We start from the raw sequence: 18529 nt of genomic DNA on the forward strand, positions 1-18529 counted from the left end.
AGCAATTCCTTTAAAAAATTTAAAAGCAGCCTCACCAGTCTGTTTGTCCTTTAAGGCTGTTTTGCACATCTCAATTCGAGCAGAGTGATAGGGAACATATCGATCCTGCAGAGATCCGACCAGCACCACATTCTTAAAGAACTGAAGACCTGAAACAGTATGAGCATCAGAGTACAAAGTAACCCAACCAAACCTCAACTTCAGCTGAATCCGAATGACATTACACTTACCTGCTTTCTTGCTCAGCTTATAGAGGAAAGTCTGGCGTGGGTCTGAGTGGTCTCGACTGGTCAGCTGCAGCAGAGAGCCAGATTTCTTCCACTTCTGCATAAACCACAACCCTGAGACAGAAAAAACAAGTGAGTGACTGCTCATGAATTACTGTCTTCAGAAATGTGCTACGGTCATGAGCGGGTGTTACCAGTATTGACGAGGGCTGAGCTGTTGTACAGCGTGCCAAGATGAGGTCCAGATAGAGACAGAAACGTGTGCAGTCTGCTATGATAACACTTAAACCTGGGTCTCGTCAGCACCGAGCGCACAATCAGATTTCCCAGAGAGTGACCCACAAAACTGACAGAGACAAAACAGTGATTCTGTCATGCTAAGTGTACATCACAGATGCTTTTAAAGGAACAATTCACCCCAAAATGAAAATTCTCTCATCATTTACCCACCCTCATGCCATCCAAGATGTGTATGACTTTCTTACTTCTGCAGAACACCAATAAAGATTTGTAGAATAATATCTCAACTTTGTAGGTCCATACAATGCAAGTGAATAGTGACCAATACTTTTAAGCTCCAAAAAGCACATAAAAGCACCATGAATGTAATCAATATGACTCCAGTGTTTTATTCCTTGTCTTCAGGAGCGATCTAATTGGTTTTAGGGGAGAACAAACCAAAATATAACTCCTTTTTCAATGTAAAATCTGATATCAGCAGTCCCTTTGGCGATCATGGTTTCAAGCTTGATTACACTTCATAGCGGCATCTAACGCTCCGCGTATTCATCAAGCACTAGGAAGTATAGTAAATATAAATCAAGCTTGAAATCATGATCGTGCCCAAAGACTGCAATAATAAGAAGTGCAGTTAAAAAGGAGTTACATTTTGGTCTGTTCTCACCCAAAACCAGTTGGATCACTTCAGAAGACATTGATTTAACCACTGGAGTCATATGGATTATTTTATACTGCCTTAAATGTGCTTAAATGTTTTGTCACCATTCACTTGCATTGTTTGGACCTATTGAGTTGAGATATTCTTCTAAAAATCTTAATTTGTGCTCTGCAAAAGATGAATAGCCATACACATCTGGAATGGCATGATGGTGAATAAATGATGAGAGAATACAATTTTTGGGTGAAATATTCCTTTAAAATATGACTTTAAAAACATGAGCTTGCCTAAGCTATCAACGATGTAATACTGCATTCTTTCATTTGGAAAAGAATCTTGTGGCATTTGCTTGTGCATTCAAAAACCCAATAGTACATTCTTTTTGCCATTGTCTGGTGAAAAATACTGCCAAGTGCGCCCTCCATGTGGTAATAAAGTATTGTTTTGTGAAACACGCACTGGTGCATTTATCTGAGCTTAAGGGAAAGGTCTTGTCTTACCTTATCTTGGAAACTGTTAGATTGTAGATTTGTATATACTGCACTATTTCATCCAAAAGTCTGTCAGTCATCGACTCAAAATCAGCAAATGTGTCATTCTTGAATAATAATAATAAAATAAAATTTAAGGTTAATTAACTTTTTTCAGTTGTTCAGTTTATTTCATTTGTCCCTTATTAATTGCAATGTCTTTATATACACATCTATTATTATACTCTATAAACTACCCATGTGATGGATTTACAAGGTTACCTGGTTGCGCTCTGACATTAGGAAGTCTATGCGTGCCCCAGGTAAACCGAGCTCCAGATAAGTTTTCACCAGCCGCAGATCTGCACTGTTACCTACAGTCAGAAAGAGAGCTTTTATTAACCGGAAAAAAAATCTGTTGAAATTAACTTTTTGAACAAGGTTAAATAGGAATTATAGAAACAAAAAAGATGTGTTTGTTTGTGTTTCTGCTCACCATCCAAGCCGTGTACACATACAATGAGGTGTATGCCCTCATCACAGCCTTCATCCTCATCCATGCAGAAATAAGGTACAGTGGACGCCAAATCGGTCACTTCACTGTACAGGAAGCCTGGCAACTTCAGTTGCTTCAACTCCTCTTTTGCTTGCACAAACCTAAATGTTAAAACACACAAACAATGGAACCGTGATATACAAGATTGATCTGATTGATCAAGATTGTCATGAAATGGCATTTGCAACCCATTCTACTACTGTATGTGTAGGGCGGGTCATGATTTTATACATGAGGAAGAGATTGGATTGAGACAAGTGGGAGTTCTATATCAGATGGAAACCAGTTAACGCATAAACTATGTCAATACTTCAAATGTCACGAAAAACTGGTTTGGAAACACTTTTTGTCGAGAAAATTGGAATTAACTCAAAAATGTAGTGTCATTACAGCATTTACCCCAATCGTTAGCCTGTGTTAATCATGACGACAATTAGGGACATCTGGTAGGTGGAAGGTACACAATTAACGATATACACATTTCTGTATGGAAATGGCTTAAGGGCAGATTTCTTTTGCGATAAACCAAACAAAGTCTTTTTTTAAGCATGACGACATGCACACCATTTTTATTGACAAAAGGCAGAAGATGGCAAATTTTGCAAACTTGTTTTACGCATTTTCACTTTGTCGATAACAAAACAGTGCAAAAAGTGGATGGAAACTAGGTTATTATTTGCTATTATTGCAATAACATTTAATAATGTTAGGCGGCATTGAATATTGTGTATTGTCAATTAAATATTTAATACTCGGTCAGGGTATCGATATAAATTTCCTGATTCAATTAGATTCTGACTTTATAAACTCTTGATTCGATTCAGTTTAAATTTGTATTCATATGGGCATATTTCAGTTGTAATAATGTCCATTGCTTACATATGTAAAAAATTCTCTCCCAGCTAATGCTGTTAATTATACAGGGGACCTTCTAACTAGTACGGTCTCTAAAACGGCATATCTGTAAAGAACGTCTGCAAATGAGCACATATTACAGAGAGAGGACTTGCATGGCTTCACCTTGTCCATGCTATAAGTGATTAGAATTAAATTCTTTTTTGTTGTTTTTTTATAAACTGACTGTAAAAAACAGTAAGGGTATTAAAAGAGACATTATTCAATAACAAAAGGATCTCCTCTTTGGACACAGAACAAGTCAAACCAAACTTTTACTTTCAACATGCAATAAAAGGATTTAGCTGCTAAATACTTCACCACTATACAACGCTATCCCTGGTGAGTGAAATCTGAACATCTATCAGCCAGTGGCCAATCATAGACATTTGTATTCGTATGGCGAGAAATTTGGTTGCAAATGCAAGCGATTTTCTCTCATTGTAGTAGAGGGTAGCGCATAAGAGTAAAAGATTATTCTTGGGATTTAAGTATCGATATTGAGGTTGTTCAAATGAAGCTCACGATGCAATTTCTTTTCTTTTGAATAACATGTGCAATAAGTTCAGTAACGTGTATTAAGAAAGCAAATAGGGTCCATTTTGATTCCATGTTGGCCTTAAATTATTTAGCATTTAAAATCTTTGTTCTTTCCCTTAGGCATGAAATATTTGGATGAGAGAACAAGAGGAGGGGGAAGGAGGAGAAATAGAAGAAGAACAAGTAAAACAAGACAACGAAAAAGAAGAACTCACGCTTTCATCTGAAAAGTTTGGACACACTTGTACCAGCACACATCGTTGCTGGTCGGTGCTGGTCCAGGAGCCCGTATCTGCAGGCCAGCAGAGGTAGCATATGTTTCCTGTAGCTGTTCCAATCCCAAGTGCTCATAAAAGAGGCTTCTCCCCTCTGCTCCCCCATACCCACACTTCTCTTCCTCCCCTGGCAGACCATTAACATAAACAGGCCCATCTGTCTCCTCGTAGTAACCATTCTCGATCATCTCGTGGTCCTGCTCCTCCTCCTCTTCTTCTTCTTCTTCTTCATCATTAGCATTGGGGCAAGTCTGGATTCCCAGAGTTACGGCAGCAGTCTCTAGTGGGCTGATCTCAGATATGTCAGTGCTGGAGCGCGAGTCAAAGTAGTTCTCCACAAAGCCTTTTTTCACCAGATCTGTGCTACTGGTGGCTGATGTACTGGACTGGGCAGCAGTCTGAGGCTCACTACATGGACCACCTCCGCCTGTAACATTGCTCTCAGCAGATCTTGCCTGCTTGTCTGGAGCAAAGGTTTCATAGTGGGACTGGAGAGCAGAATCCTCATTGTTAGACACTAGCCCATCTCCTTGACCAAAGGAGGGTTTTTGCTGAGCCAAAAGTCTAGAGCCGGATAATGGGAGGCCGTGAGATTCTCCAGAAAAGATGAGGCTCTGTTCCTGCACCAGGATGCTGGACTTCCTGCTAATGTCCTCTGTCTCCACCTCATCGTCTGAGGGGAGAGAGTTGATGGATGTGAGGGAAGACTGGACTTCACTGACACCACTGGTGCTCTCCGGGTTGAGACCCTCCAATGCAGTGGTTACTCCCGAGGCAGGGCTGAGCGGAGCAGATCTCTGATGGGTGATTTTTGGAATCTGCGCTACAGGCAGTTCAAGTCCAGTAGGGGAAAAAGGAGATGCGGAAACCGGGGCAAGTTGTGTCACAGAGCTTGGCTCGCTCTCAATTCCGGAGTCTGAAAGACGGGAGGATGCTGGAGGAACAAACCTTAAAGCTGCCGCACAACGTCCAACAGGACCAACGACTGTGGTGCCATCCCCAACTCGACTCTTGAACTCATGAAAATCAGTCTGTGTGATCTCTGGAACATCCCTCTTGGGGGTCAGATCTGTGTGGTGGGGTAGAAGAATGGTGACCTTATCGCCCTGGTAGGGGTCCTTGTCACTCGGCTTAACATCAATATGTCTAAGCCCACCAAGCAGATGTGTTGAATCAACTCTGTGCACAGCTGCACTCTGTGTAGCTTCTGCTCCAGGACCTGCCTGGGGTCTAGCCTGACCTTGTAAACTCAAAACATTTGTAAAGGTGTCGCTCTGCATACAGACGTTGCCTTGGCTGTAGCTGGTTGTGCAGTCTCTAGAATTGCAAGCAAAATCGGAGCTTAAAGTTTCATTCAGGAGGGCGCATTTGTATCCTGGTCTATCACTGATGTCACCGGATAGGCCTGGATCATCTACCTCATCTTTCTGATTGCATTGAGTGTCAACCTCTTTGGACTTGGTGGTTGGTTCACTTTGACGAACCTTCAAGTTCTTGTAGCCTGTGAGAACCACAGAGTCTTTAGAGCTCTGCCTGGTCAGCTTCTTGGGATTTTCAGACTTGGCATTCTTCTTCAGTTTGATAGATTTGGCTTTGGATTTGAGGGGAGGCTCATTTTGCTCAGGCCAAGCAGTGGCAAGAGAAGCTTGCTGTTTATTTGAGTGTGGACTGAGGGCTCCTTCCACACTAGCAATGAAGTCCTTTGAGTTGGACTTATCTATTTTAGTGGAGACAGAGCCACTCCTAATGTTGTGGAGACCAAGCCATGGACCATCACGATCTTAAGGATGAAAACCAAACAGTAAATAAGTAGTCATTTAGTAGAAAAAATTACAATACACTTATGTCAGTCTTCCTGATGCAAGTTGAGACTAAGTGCCTTGGCAAGGACACAATGGGGAAAGTTATTGGATACCAGACCAGATCCATAACTGTTCCACCACACCCAGTGCAGACCAGATTAAATGGTTTGATGGCCACAATTTTCATACCTTTGTTGACATGGAAGTTTGGGTGGGTATTTTTGAAGGGTTCTTCCCATTTTTTATATAGCCAATAGCTTTTCGCATATAATATAGCCAGTTAAAATCACACTTGACTGCAGAACCACACTAAGCATGGACTAAAATTCACAAAACTCCCATTTTGATTTCACTAAACCTTGAAAAGGTTTTTAACAGGCCAAATTCATTCAAGCCTTGTGCTTTTTTTAACCATGGTAAAATATCAAAGCCTTGTTTTTGATCCAACAGTTGCACAACACATACCTTCAGTAATGGACTCTAGATATCGATCCTCAAAGATGATTGGCAGGGAGTTCACATCCCCGTCAAGGTCTGCACATTCAACAGGAAGAGGTGGTAAAGACAGGAAATAAGATGAGTTTTTGATAGCTGTGGTCATCTGTTGGTGACTGTGAGCACTGTAAAACAAAGAAATGAATATGAATTGTCATCAAAGTTTTATTTTCTTCTAAAGTGGCACAATATAGCCATTACAGTAATTATATTTTAAGACTTACTGAAGTTCCTGGAAGGCCAGTGCACTCTGTCTGGGGTGTTCAAGACAAAAGAAAGCTTCTGCAAATCTTCGCACCTATTAAAATTGGGAATAAGAGAAAAGTAACATGAAACAAAAATGCCAAAACATTTAAGTGCTGTTAAACAAAAAATATAGGAACCAGGGAGTAGCTATGCAGTTGCTAAGGTGTTCTTAGTGGTATTAAGCATTTTGTTGGGATGTTGCTTATTATATTTTGGTTCTTAGATCTGGCAAAAAAAAAAAAAACTGTAAAAACGTCCATGCCAAACACTGAAAAGCTTATGCAGAATCTCACAAAAGTGAGTACACCCATCACATTTTTGTAAATATTTGAATCTATCTTTTCGTGTGACAACACTGAAGAAATGACACTTGGCTACAATGTAAAGTAGTGAGTGTACAGCTTGTATAACAGTGTAAAAAAGGAGTGGAAGAGGATTCCAGTGGCAACCTGTGAAGCTCTGGTGAACTCCATGCCCAAGAGGGTTAAAGCAGTGCTGGAAAATAATGGTGGCCACACAAAATATTGACACTTTGGGCCCAATTTTTCACTTAGGGGTGTACTCACTTTTGTTTCCAGCGGTTTAGACATTAATGGTGTGTTGAGTTAATTTGAGGGGACATCAGATTTACACTGTTATACAAGCTGTACACTCACTACTTTACATTGTAGCAAAGTGTCATTTCTTCAGTGTTGTCAAATGAAAAGATATAATCAAATATTTACAAAAATGCGAGGGGTGTACACACTTTTGTGAGATACTGTATATCCATATTGCTTCGGTGCATAGGCTAAAAAAAATCCAAAACAAGGGAAGGGAGACTAATGACAACGTAAATCATTCCTGCCAGGTGAAAATCATAAGTCACACTTTTAAAAAAGAAGCAATACACCTCTCCTTAACAAGCAGCATGGGTTGAGGTATCATTCATGCTTATAACAAATGTTGTGGGACAAGTTTTGTGCTGAAGTGTAATACTTAGGGTTAGGTGTTTGGAAAAGATCTCAGAACTCACCCGCCGTGTGTGGTGCTCCTGGGCCAGCAGTACAGAGACGTGCTCATTAAGCGACACAACTTCTAGGAAATTTCCCCATAGTGCCATGAGGAGAGAGCACAGCTGTGCCAAGTTCATGTTCACCAGTTCAGCCAGCTCATCTGGGCTCTCTGCCCTCTGCTGCAAAACATCACATACACATTACATAGGCACAAGAGTTTATTAACCACCAGGGGGCACCAGACAAACAATAACCACCAAACCAAAACTATTTTATATATGGAGAGCTACCACCATGACCATATCCAAATTAAACATTTATAACATACCTTGACTTGTTCACAAAGCTCATGAAGTCGTGCCTCCACATCAAGTTCTTCTATAAAAGGGAAAAGACAGAAAAGTGAGAATGTTGTTCTTAGAGCAGCAGTAAGGAGTGTATGAGAAAAAGGGGTCTGTCTCAAGAGCCGGTGATTCACAGCACATGAGAGGGGGTCAGAGGAATAGCACAGGAAGTAGGACAGAGAACCAGCAATGTTGAGTTCAAGCCATCTGACTGATTCCAAGTCAGCCTTAGATTTGAGAGACTACTAGAGGAAAGTAAGACTAAACTGTGATAAGAGTGAGAGAAGAGATCCATCAGTGGAGGACATTTGCTACTGACAAACGTCCAGATTAGGGGGAACGGAAGACAGAAAGCCTAAAGGGACAGCTCACCAAAACTTGAAAATGCTGTCTTCTTTTACTCACCCTCATGCTGTTCCAAACCCATATGACTTTCTTTTGTGGAACACAAAAGAAGATGCAAGGCAGAAAGTCAGCCACAGTCACAATTCAATTTAATTGCATCTTTTGTCCATACAATGAAAGTGAATGGCGACTCAGTATATCAGACCCTTACTCTCTGCCTAATATCTAATTTTGTGCTTCATGGAGGAAAGACAGCCATACTGGTTTGGAATTACATGAGGTTGGGTAAATGTGGACAGAATATTAATTTGTTGGGTGAACTATTGGAAGACACAAATGAAAGGCAAGAGGCATGTGGAGCAGAGAGTCGGTTTTGGAGGGACATACCTATGTAGATGTGCCTCTGGCCTGGTGGGTAAGGTCTTCTGAGAACTCGTTCATAAAGGACCTGCATGCTGGGCTTGGCTAGTGGTAGGATTGCACATATAGGCATGTTTAAAACTTTCACTCTCCCTTTCTGCTGTTCGAGATTAGTTTATCCTTAAATACATTATAAAAGTTTAGTCATGTGATACATTTGCTCAAAAGGCAGCAAGGGGTGAGTAGTTTAGCTTCAACTAAGTGAGTGAGAGTTAACAATGTAAGTTCTGGAGTGAAATTTGTATTATAGGTCAGTTTAACGACCAGGAGATAAAAGGATGGGCATGCTGATTCAATGGCATACAATAGAACAGATTTGAGATACAAAGGCTATTTAGAAACATAATTAACTAATAAAAGGGTAAGTCCACCCAAAATGAAAATTCAGGGATCATTTATACACATTCATGTTTTTACTAAATTTCTTCCATAGAACACAAAAGGAGACTTTTCCATATAATGAAAGTGAATGGTGCCAACGAGGTCCAAAATTACAAATAAATATAAAAGTAGTCCATTTGACAATCGAACCATTTTCCAGTTCTTCTGAAGTCATACAAAAGCTTTATGAGGAACAGACTGAAATTTAAGTTGTTATTCATATTGTATGGCTTCAGAAGACTTTTTCCAGCCCTTTTCAGTTTTTGGAATACAGTTTTTGTCTTGTTGTTGTATTATTTATGCACTGGAAGCTTCGGTCACCAAGACAAATTCCTTGATTGTGTAAGCTTGCTTGGCAATAAAGCTCATTCTCATCTGAAATTAGTGACACTTTTAAAGTGTGACGAGACTTGCACTGTGAGTACAAGCCATTCGCGCATCACAAGCCGATCAACTGTAGCCTTTTTGGTGAATCGCACCTGCAAAATCAGAAAGGTTTATTTCCAGGTTTCATTTATATTTTGAATACTCACATTTCTGAACCCCATGATGCGGGTTTACGTTTTGTATTGTAATCGTTTTATGTAGCATAATTTTGAGTATGACCGTGGTTTAAGGGCGGTGTACCTGTATGCTGGGTTGGAAATCTCAAGAATTAATAGTGGTGTTTTGAAAGCAAAAAGAAGCATGCAGCCCTGCCCGCTGTGAACTGGCACCGGTCCACTGCATATCACTAGCCGGTTAAAAACTACTTGATTTTGGCCAAGAAAGTTACACCTACCAATTGTTTTCACTGAGGTATCGATCTCTTCATTCGGAGGTCTGTCACAAATGCTCACCATTTCAGAATAGAGACGAAACCTTCCCCTTCCTTGATTGAGAACTGCTGGGTATAAAACTGCAACTATTCTCCGACTACATGCTCATCAGACATATTTAGTAAGTTCTGTTCTTTGGTTTGTGTGCAGCTGTGTAGTGTTCTATTGTTTCTATCGCTGTGGTGGACCTGTTTTTATATAAACAATACGAATTTTCGCTTGAACACCCCATGTTGCGAGCGGGAGGCTGCGTGAACTGCAGCTCTCATGCGGTCTCATGAAAGCGAAGAGGCGAGTAAACGTCAGTTAACAATTACACTAAATAATACATTAGATTTCAGTTTGTTTCTCACAAAAGCTCATCGTATGCTTTCATAACAATCATGAGTCTCATGGAATAATTCATTAGACACCATACTTTTGAAGCTTGAAGTGGTGGTCACCATAAACTGCAATTGTATGATATCACTGAGAAAGTCATATGGGGTTATAACCACATAGGGGTGAGTAAACAATTACTGAATTTTTTTTTTTGGGTGAACTAACCCTTTAAGCTTCTTTTTGAGCTCAACAGCACCTGTCCCCATTCAATGTCTTCCTATAGAAAAGAGCAGTGTGAACATTTTACAATAATCTACCATTTGTTTCACAGAAGTCAAGTAGTAGATGTTCAAAGCTAGGGATGGCACCAATCTGTTACCTGGATCGGTATCGAGTCCGATACTGACATTTTTACCCAGACCGGGTATCGGTCCGACGAGCCGATCAAAATCTGATACCGCATGTTGGTCATTGACGTTACCGTCAAGCTCAAAGAATGACATAAATAACCTTCAATCCCAATTAAAGTAGTCCATATAACTTGTGTATTTATTCAGGGTCTTACATCATCCAAAAGCTTTGTGAATTGCAAAAGGCTGTGTTTAATAATAAATATACAGTCAGCATGCAAAATAAGGATCTGGCACCACGCTTTACTGAACTGCCGACACACACATAAACACGTGCAGAGGCTCGTAATGCGATGCGCTGCTCAGCGCAATATGTGGTCGCTCCACATAAACTCCACCTTAGATGTAGATGATCAATAGTTTGGTCCACCTATAACATGTATTGAGAACAGCACCGGACAAGCATTTTACCAGTTGTTGAATGAGAAGCGTATAACACTACTGTGAATTCACTGGCGTAGAATTAGTGGAGACTGGGGGCACACGATTTTTAATGGGAATGGAAACAAGGCTGTGAGGGATAGACATACCATCTCTTCAATGGCATGCACAGTATAAATCTGTAAAAAGCTCCAATATCCCATCTGATTTTTCACAACTCATGTTGTCTGGAGTTTTTTGCCTACTGAGTGTCATTGAAAACATATTTTTTCAATGTTTTGTACACGGAACAAGCCAAAAACTATTTAAACTGCAGTACAGCCCATTAAAGAGACTGTACGTATATCCCGCACAGCCTTGTTGTCATTGTCATTAAAAATCAAAGATGGCGCAGCTGTGAATAAGGTCTCAGCATGTACTGAATAACATTTATATATTTATTTTCTTGGCAGATACCTTTAAAAGCTTGTTAAAAGGCAGTTCATTTAAAAAAAAAAATCACTGCTCACTGGTCATCACTGCTCACCCTTGAGTCTGTATGAATTCTTCTATGCCATGGAACAAAAAAATTTAAAACTAAACGTTTAGTCTCAGTCTCGAGATTATGAAGGTTTATACATGTGTATATGTACTGTATGTAACAGCGTCAGCTGCTAAATGAAGGATGCACGAGAGAGAGAGAGAGAGAGAGAGAGAGAGAGAGAGAGAGAGAGATGATTTTGACTCATGCAGATTCTGAATTTAAGACTTTAAGGACCAGCTGATACCCTGTGATGGTTCAAGTATCGGAATTGGAAGAGAAAATATGGTATCGTTCCAAACCTAATCAAAGCAAGTAGAGGATGGTAGAATTTTCACTTCTGGGCAAACTATTGCTTAAATGTTCAATAAGAGCAGCTAGTTAAACAATTATTCACAAGTTAGTATTTGCATTACTATAAGCCAAGTTAGTGATTCACGGTCAGTCTTCAATGGGGTTGAGATTAAACATAAATATAAAAAATATTAATATGTAAAACCATATGACCAATTGATGCCAAACATACCAAAAAAACATGTCACATGCTTATACAAACAGACATATACAGAAACTCTAGCTAACCAGGGTATAGAAAACAAAATCAAATATTTAACCGAGCCAAAATGGAGGCCTTCTGAAATATTAACTTTGCATTCAAGGTCAAAGTAGATGAAAACTAAACCAAAAACATGACAATTAGCCACCTAAATGCTCTTAACAGGTAAAAAATGAAGGTGCAGTGTAAAAGTAAGCTTGTAAAATAACTCCAGTCTCCCTAATCAGGTTGGAAATTAGATTTGTATTGTTTTCCAGCTCTGATGGACTGCATACCTAGCTCCATGCGCTGGGAGGAGGGCAAGCTCTTGGTCATGGAGGTAAAGTAGCAGAACAGGCCTTGATATGCCTGCAGGAGGCTGGCACACATGTTCTGATGCAGGCTGATGGCGTGCTGTAGGCACTGATCCGATACCAGGAAGGTTTTCCTCTGCAAAGCATAAGAAAGTCTTGATGCATCACTGAATGGTGTGTGAAAAGAAGGACCATTACATTTTTATAGCCATATATTTTTTTCCTTTTGCATTGTGACAAATTAAGGTAATTTTATTCAAATTTTCACTGATGTAAAGCTAAATAAAAATTAAAAGAAATTTGCTTTCATTTATGCTGATTTATCTTTAAAAAGATAATATTACAATATATCTTTAGTGTAATTGATTTATAATTTCTGTATTACAGCACTGAGAATTTCATTATTTTGTTCTTTTAAATTCGGGGTGACATAGACATGTTTTAATAAAACTTTAAAAGGAAAACATTGATTCAAAACATTTATGATAATTTGCAAAATTAGTAATGATTTGACCTTGGTAAACAAAATGATCAATACATTTCCAAAACAAAGTCTTGCAAAAGTGGTACCGTAATGATAAAATATTTTTAAGAAGATTTTTAAATGATTTAAATCAAGGGTCGGCAAACTAACCACTGGCACACCAGCAATGGGGAGAGAGAAGAGTAGACTTTTTTTATTTATATAAATTCCGCACCTGCATTCCAATCTATATCTCGATGTAATCCTTCCTAATGATCACGCAGCGTGTTTTCATGAGCTGAATGGGAGGCTAAACAAAAAGTAAAAATGTGATGAGACTGCAGTATACCAAACAGACTCGTGCAGCACGTGCAAGCCATTTGCTCATCAAAGTCGGTAGCACTTCACTTTCGGTTAATCGCACGAGTAAACGTGCCAGCTTTGCTTCGGTCATTCTGCGCGGATGACAGCCTACAGTCTTTCATTTGTTTCTTTTTGCTTTCAGAACAACACGTCATGTAATAAGGAAAACACCACCATTAAACCTTGATTTCCAAACTTGCCTTCCTGAAACCATGGTCACATTAAAAATTTTGTGCTGTCGAAGTTAATACATTATTACGCAAAAATCATTTAACGGCACTAATGTATTTAACGGCACTAATGTTTTTAATGCCGTTAACACGTAACATGACACATTGAATGAACCATAGTTCATGAGAATCGAGTCAATTAGCGCAAACGGCGCTAATGTTACATGCATTGGCTATCGGGAAAACAGATGGGAGACATTATGCCAAGACCAGCTCCTAACATTGTAACATCATTGCATCATTTGAACACCAGCCTTGCACTGCGAGGTGTGGTGCGAGCGCGAAGGGAAAGTGTGAGCGTGAGGCGAACGTCTGTGTTCCGTGACTGCTAACAGGTCCTTGAATTACATATAACATGAGAGTAAGGGCAGCCGGTAGAATTTCTGGTGCCCCTCTAGGGAGTTGGTGCCTTACACACACTGTTTAATATGAGTATAGGGAGCGGCGGTACTGATTACCGGCTAACGGAAACCCTGCTGCGGTCTCTGTTATCACAGGTTGTCACAGCCTCTCTGTTTGATAGTGCACTGGCCAATTACCCTATAGGTAATCTACACTGTCATTAACCCATTTAATCCCACTAGTAACAATTGTGACTGGGGTCTAAAAGGAGTTTTTTATATATTTTGCATTCGGCACAGCCATTGACCAGGAAAATAAAAAATGTCAAAAAGGTTGCTGACCCCTGATTTAAATAATTGAACTGAACAGCTGGGTCGGCACAGTCTTTGAATTTGACCTTCAGAAACTTTTCAGTAAAGGAAGCGCCATTGCTATGCAAAAGAATGTCAAAAGAAGGTCCATCTGGCACCTTTAAGGTGACTTAATGAGACTGAACTCTTGAAAGAAGTACTGTAGTGCAAAACACATCTCAGTAACAGTAATAGCTCAAGCTGTTCAGTTACATAATGGTGGTCTATTTTTGGCAAGCCTTAAAGCACTCACTGATATGAGAGAAAATAATTGGCTGTGTATCTTGCTTTGGAAAATGCAAAGTCAGCAAGGTATATTTAACTTTTGGATTAAAACTGAACTAAAAATGCCTGCCCTGAACTTTGAACTCATAAGCATTTTAGAGTTTGATGTGCATGTGTGTATTCTTACATCTGGGGACAGTTGTTTGACGTAACTGCTGCCGAACACCACAGACTCCAGTGGGGGGATGAGAGAGTCTTTGCTCTGTGCCGGTGCATTACGGTTCAGCCAGGTGCTTTTCACCGGCCGCGGGAAACTTAAGGTACAAACACAGAGAGTTAATTAAACCACAAAATACTTCAACTGCTATCAAAAGTCACAGTTTTAAAGAAAATTAATTATAACAAAATAAAAAAAAATTGTTAAAACTTCTCCACACCAAGAAACACAAGCAACTAACAGGCTTCTTTCTTCCCTAATAGCATACTACAAAATGACAATGACTGGCAGGTGTACTGCTGCTGACCTGATTAGAGGTTGATGCAGGGCCACCAGTGAGGCGTGGAGAGTGGCAGAAATGACAGACAGGTGGAAGTAGTCAAACATGACGTTGACATGCTGGTGGATGCCTCTGTGGAGGCTAAAGTGCAAACGCAGCGTTCGACTGCTGATGCTTTGGAGAGAACTGGGGTCCTCAGGCCTGATAGTTGACAAAAACAAACACTGAGTTCAATATCACTGCAAAATGACAAACAACTACCTTAGCAAGCAACATTAAAAAAAACTATTATGCCAAAACACAAATGCTGAGTTATAATTCTACGTACGAATAGTCGCCATCAGTGAAGTACAGATCCAAAGTCAGCTGAAAGTCCATTTCATTTAAGGACTCCTCCACCTGAAGGATAAAAATACATCTAAATCACAATCACCAGTGCTGCAGGCAGATTTGACTCTCTGATCTCATTCTGTGTTTGTTCTATGAACCATGAGACTTATTCTCTGACCTTCTTTGCATCTAGCAGCATCATCACTTTAAATATGAGGACATCGTTGACCACAATCTCCTCGTTTTTGTAAAGGATCTGAAAAGTTTTGCTGCAGATTACATCATCTTGAACTGATGCTGGGAAAGCCAGATCCGAACCTGAAAGAACACACATTACTACTCAACAGTTCCCATAAACATTTACTTTCAATGCACCTCATTCATGAAATATGAGTAAATTGGGAGTAGTTTACACGTAAAATGGACTTTCCCCAAAAACTTTCCTCTGGATTCACAAACGCTGCGTACACACAAATTTTTAAGTTGAATGTATATTCGTAAATGGCCGTTGTGTGCACGTTTATTCACAATAATAATCCATGCCCATGAAAACGCCATTTAAGGAAAGCACAAGACTCGCTAGCACAAGGGTCTGCAACCTATGGCAGAGGTAATCACTGACACACCAGCAACAGCGAGAGAGGAGCAGTCTATTTTATCATATGAAATTCCACATCTGCATTCCAATCTACATCTTGATGTAATCCTTCCTCATGATCACGCAGCGTGATTTCATGAGCTGAATGGGAGGCTAAACAAGAAGTTTAAATGTGACGAGACCAAACAGACTCGCGCAGCACGTGCAAGTCATTCACACATCATGAGCGGGCAGTGCTTCACTTTCAGTTAATCACGCGAGTAAACGCGCCCACTTTGCTACGGTCAGGCTGCGCGGATGACGTGCAAGACCTCTGAATGTGTCCTGTGGTATCTGGCACCAAGATGTTAGCAGCAGATCCTTTAAATTCTATAAGTTGCAAGGTGGGGCCTCCATGGATCGGACATGCTAGTCCAGCAGATCTCATAGATGCTCAATCGGATTGAAATCAGGGGAATTTGGAGGCCAAGTCAACACCTTGAACTCTTTGTCATGTTCCTCATTCATTCCTTAACAATTTTTGCAGTGTGGCAGGGCACATTATTCTGCTGAAAGAGCTCACTGCCATCAGGAAATTCCATTGCCATGAAGGGGTATACGTGGTATGCAACAATTTTTAGGTAGGTGGTACGTTTCAAAGTAACATCCACATGTTGCCAGAACCCAAGGTTTCCCAGCAGAACATTGCCCACAGTATCACACTGCCTTTGCCGGCCTAACTTCCACAGTTAAACAACACTCACGCACCCAGCCGTCCACATTATCTAAAAAAAAAGTGATTCATCAGACTACGTCACGTTCTTCCATTGCTCCATGGTCAGCTCTGATGCTCACTAGCCTATTGTATGCGTTTCGGCGGTGGACAGAGGTCAGCATGAGCATTCTGACTGGTCTGCGGTGCACTGTGTGTTCTGACACATTTCTATCATGGCCAGCATTTTTTTTTTCTCCCCCCAATTTGGAATGCCCAATTCCCAATATGCTCTTAAGTCCTTGTCTTGGCGTAGTGACTCGCCTCAATCCGGATGGCGGAAGACGAATCTCAGTTGCCTCCACGTCTGAGACCATCAACCCATGCATCTTATCACATGGCTTGTTGAGCGCGTTACCGCAGAGACATAGAGCGTGTGGAGGCTTCACACTATTCTCCATGGCATCCACAAACAACTCACCAGGAGGTTACCCCATGTGACTCTACCCTCCCCAACAACCGGCCAATTTGGTTGCTTAGGAGACCTGGCTGGAGTCACTCAGCACACCCACTCCAGGGGTGGTAGTCAGCGTCTTTACTCGCTGAGCAACCCAGGTCCCATCATGGCCAGCATTAAGTTTTTCAGCAATTTGTGCTATAGTACCTCTTCTGTGGGATCGAACTAGTTGGGGTATAGCCTTCTCTCCCCAAGTGCATCAATGAGCCTTGGGGCCTACGACCCTGTAGTTGGTTCACAGGTTGTCCTTCCTTGGACCACTTTTGGTAGGTACTAACCACTGTATACCAGGAACACCCCACAAGACCTGCTGTTTTGGAGATGCTCTGACCCAGACGTCTAGAGATCCTAATTTAGCCCTTGTCAAAGTTGCTCAGATCTTTATGCTTGCCGATTTTTCCTGCTTCCAACACATGAAATTCAACAACTGACTGTTTACTTGCTGCCTAATATATCCCACCCCTTGACAGGTGCCACTGTAACGAGATAATAAATATTATTTACTTACTATTGTGGATGATCAGTGTATATGGATTGAGATATTTATAAACAATCTTAGTGGATCAGTCATTTTTGACCAGGAATCCAAAATGTTTTAGCAGAAAACAAACAACACATGGGTAAAGAAATCCATGTTCATGTTTCTGTTCCTTTTTAAAGGGGGGATTTCACTAAACCATAATTAGACATCAGAAGGCTTTTAAACTGATCTTGATTATTCCGTAATGTCTTGTAATTTCATCCAACCAAATCATAACACCGCACACAAAGCAGTCACAGAGGCAGGCTGAGAAAGCCTTGCAGAGTTATTTTTGCTCTCCAAAGGGAATACTGCAGTTTTATCAGAACATTCATCTATCAAGGGAAAAACACAGCACTCTAAGATAGCCTTGATGATTCAAAATGAAACAAGCCACTGGATGCCCAAACAAGACACCTTTGACTGTGTTCAAAACAGATTTCAAGCAAAAGCGATGGTTTTAAAGCCCCAAAAAAGGCTATTCCCTATGAAAAGGGAATGTTTCTTCAAATACAGGCAGCTTTATGGGCCAGAGTTTGATCACAAATTTGATAGCAAATTAAAAAGATTTGTTATATTAAAATGGTTTTGGAAACGTAATTTTTTTAATGATTTAATTATTATTTTCATACAAATTTTCAAATGCTTTTTAATTTATAGACTTTAATAGCTGTACATGTGTGTAATAGATGTTTAATAAAAATACATTGAAAATCCACCAATGAAAATGACTGAAAATGATTTACAATTTTTTTTTCCCGCAAATTTGACTGACCCTCAGTTTCCATAAAAATATTCCATCCAATAATTTACCCCCTAATAAAGTTTAATGAAAAGTTAGTTTACTGTGTTACCAAGGAGTCAAAGAAAAACATCCAGGTAATTATCAGAATATATGTGTGTCATTTGCAATCAAACTGTTATTTTGTCAAATTATGCAAAAAGTGTGAAAATATTATTGATTTTGTGTATTTTGGAAACATGAAATCCCAGCAATGAAATTAGCCTTAGCAAGACAAAGGAGTCTGTCATTTCATTCCAAAAAAGGTGCCCTTAGTTGAAGAAATGCCTGTAAACGTCTTAACAGATAGACAGCCCTGCTAGTCCTATGAGGTAAGAATTATAGAAATGCTTCTCATTACATTTCACCCCAGGGTGCAAGACAATGACACACACCATCACATACACAGAGCCTGTTAAAGTGAGAGTTAAGATT

General features: G+C 40.1%; 1 protein-coding gene across 2 annotated transcripts in view; it reads right to left on the reverse strand.

Annotated features, from left to right (window-relative positions):
- fam135a (family with sequence similarity 135 member A) overlaps window positions 1-18529 on the reverse strand; it is a 32684-nt gene that overhangs the window by 1521 nt on the left and 12634 nt on the right. Inside the window, exons 5-21 of one of the 2 annotated variants that reach the window (XM_052090253.1) lie at window positions 15166-15305; window positions 14986-15056; window positions 14685-14858; window positions 14348-14474; window positions 12170-12323; window positions 8475-8552; window positions 7727-7776; window positions 7419-7577; window positions 6382-6455; window positions 6128-6282; window positions 3801-5640; window positions 2092-2252; window positions 1878-1969; window positions 1626-1723; window positions 422-573; window positions 231-341; window positions 36-149 (exon numbers count right to left, since the gene is read on the reverse strand). In XM_052090253.1, the coding sequence (XP_051946213.1) occupies window positions 36-149; window positions 231-341; window positions 422-573; window positions 1626-1723; window positions 1878-1969; window positions 2092-2252; window positions 3801-5640; window positions 6128-6282; window positions 6382-6455; window positions 7419-7577; window positions 7727-7776; window positions 8475-8552; window positions 12170-12323; window positions 14348-14474; window positions 14685-14858; window positions 14986-15056; window positions 15166-15305 (3750 nt within the window). The remainder of the gene's footprint in view (window positions 1-35; window positions 150-230; window positions 342-421; window positions 574-1625; window positions 1724-1877; window positions 1970-2091; window positions 2253-3800; window positions 5641-6127; window positions 6283-6381; window positions 6456-7418; window positions 7578-7726; window positions 7777-8474; window positions 8553-12169; window positions 12324-14347; window positions 14475-14684; window positions 14859-14985; window positions 15057-15165; window positions 15306-18529) is intronic. The other variant, XM_052090254.1, reaches the window with a different exon arrangement.

The sequence above is a fragment of the Xyrauchen texanus genome, chromosome 24 (genome assembly GCF_025860055.1).
Source record: "Xyrauchen texanus isolate HMW12.3.18 chromosome 24, RBS_HiC_50CHRs, whole genome shotgun sequence".
NCBI lineage: Eukaryota > Metazoa > Chordata > Actinopteri > Cypriniformes > Catostomidae > Xyrauchen > Xyrauchen texanus.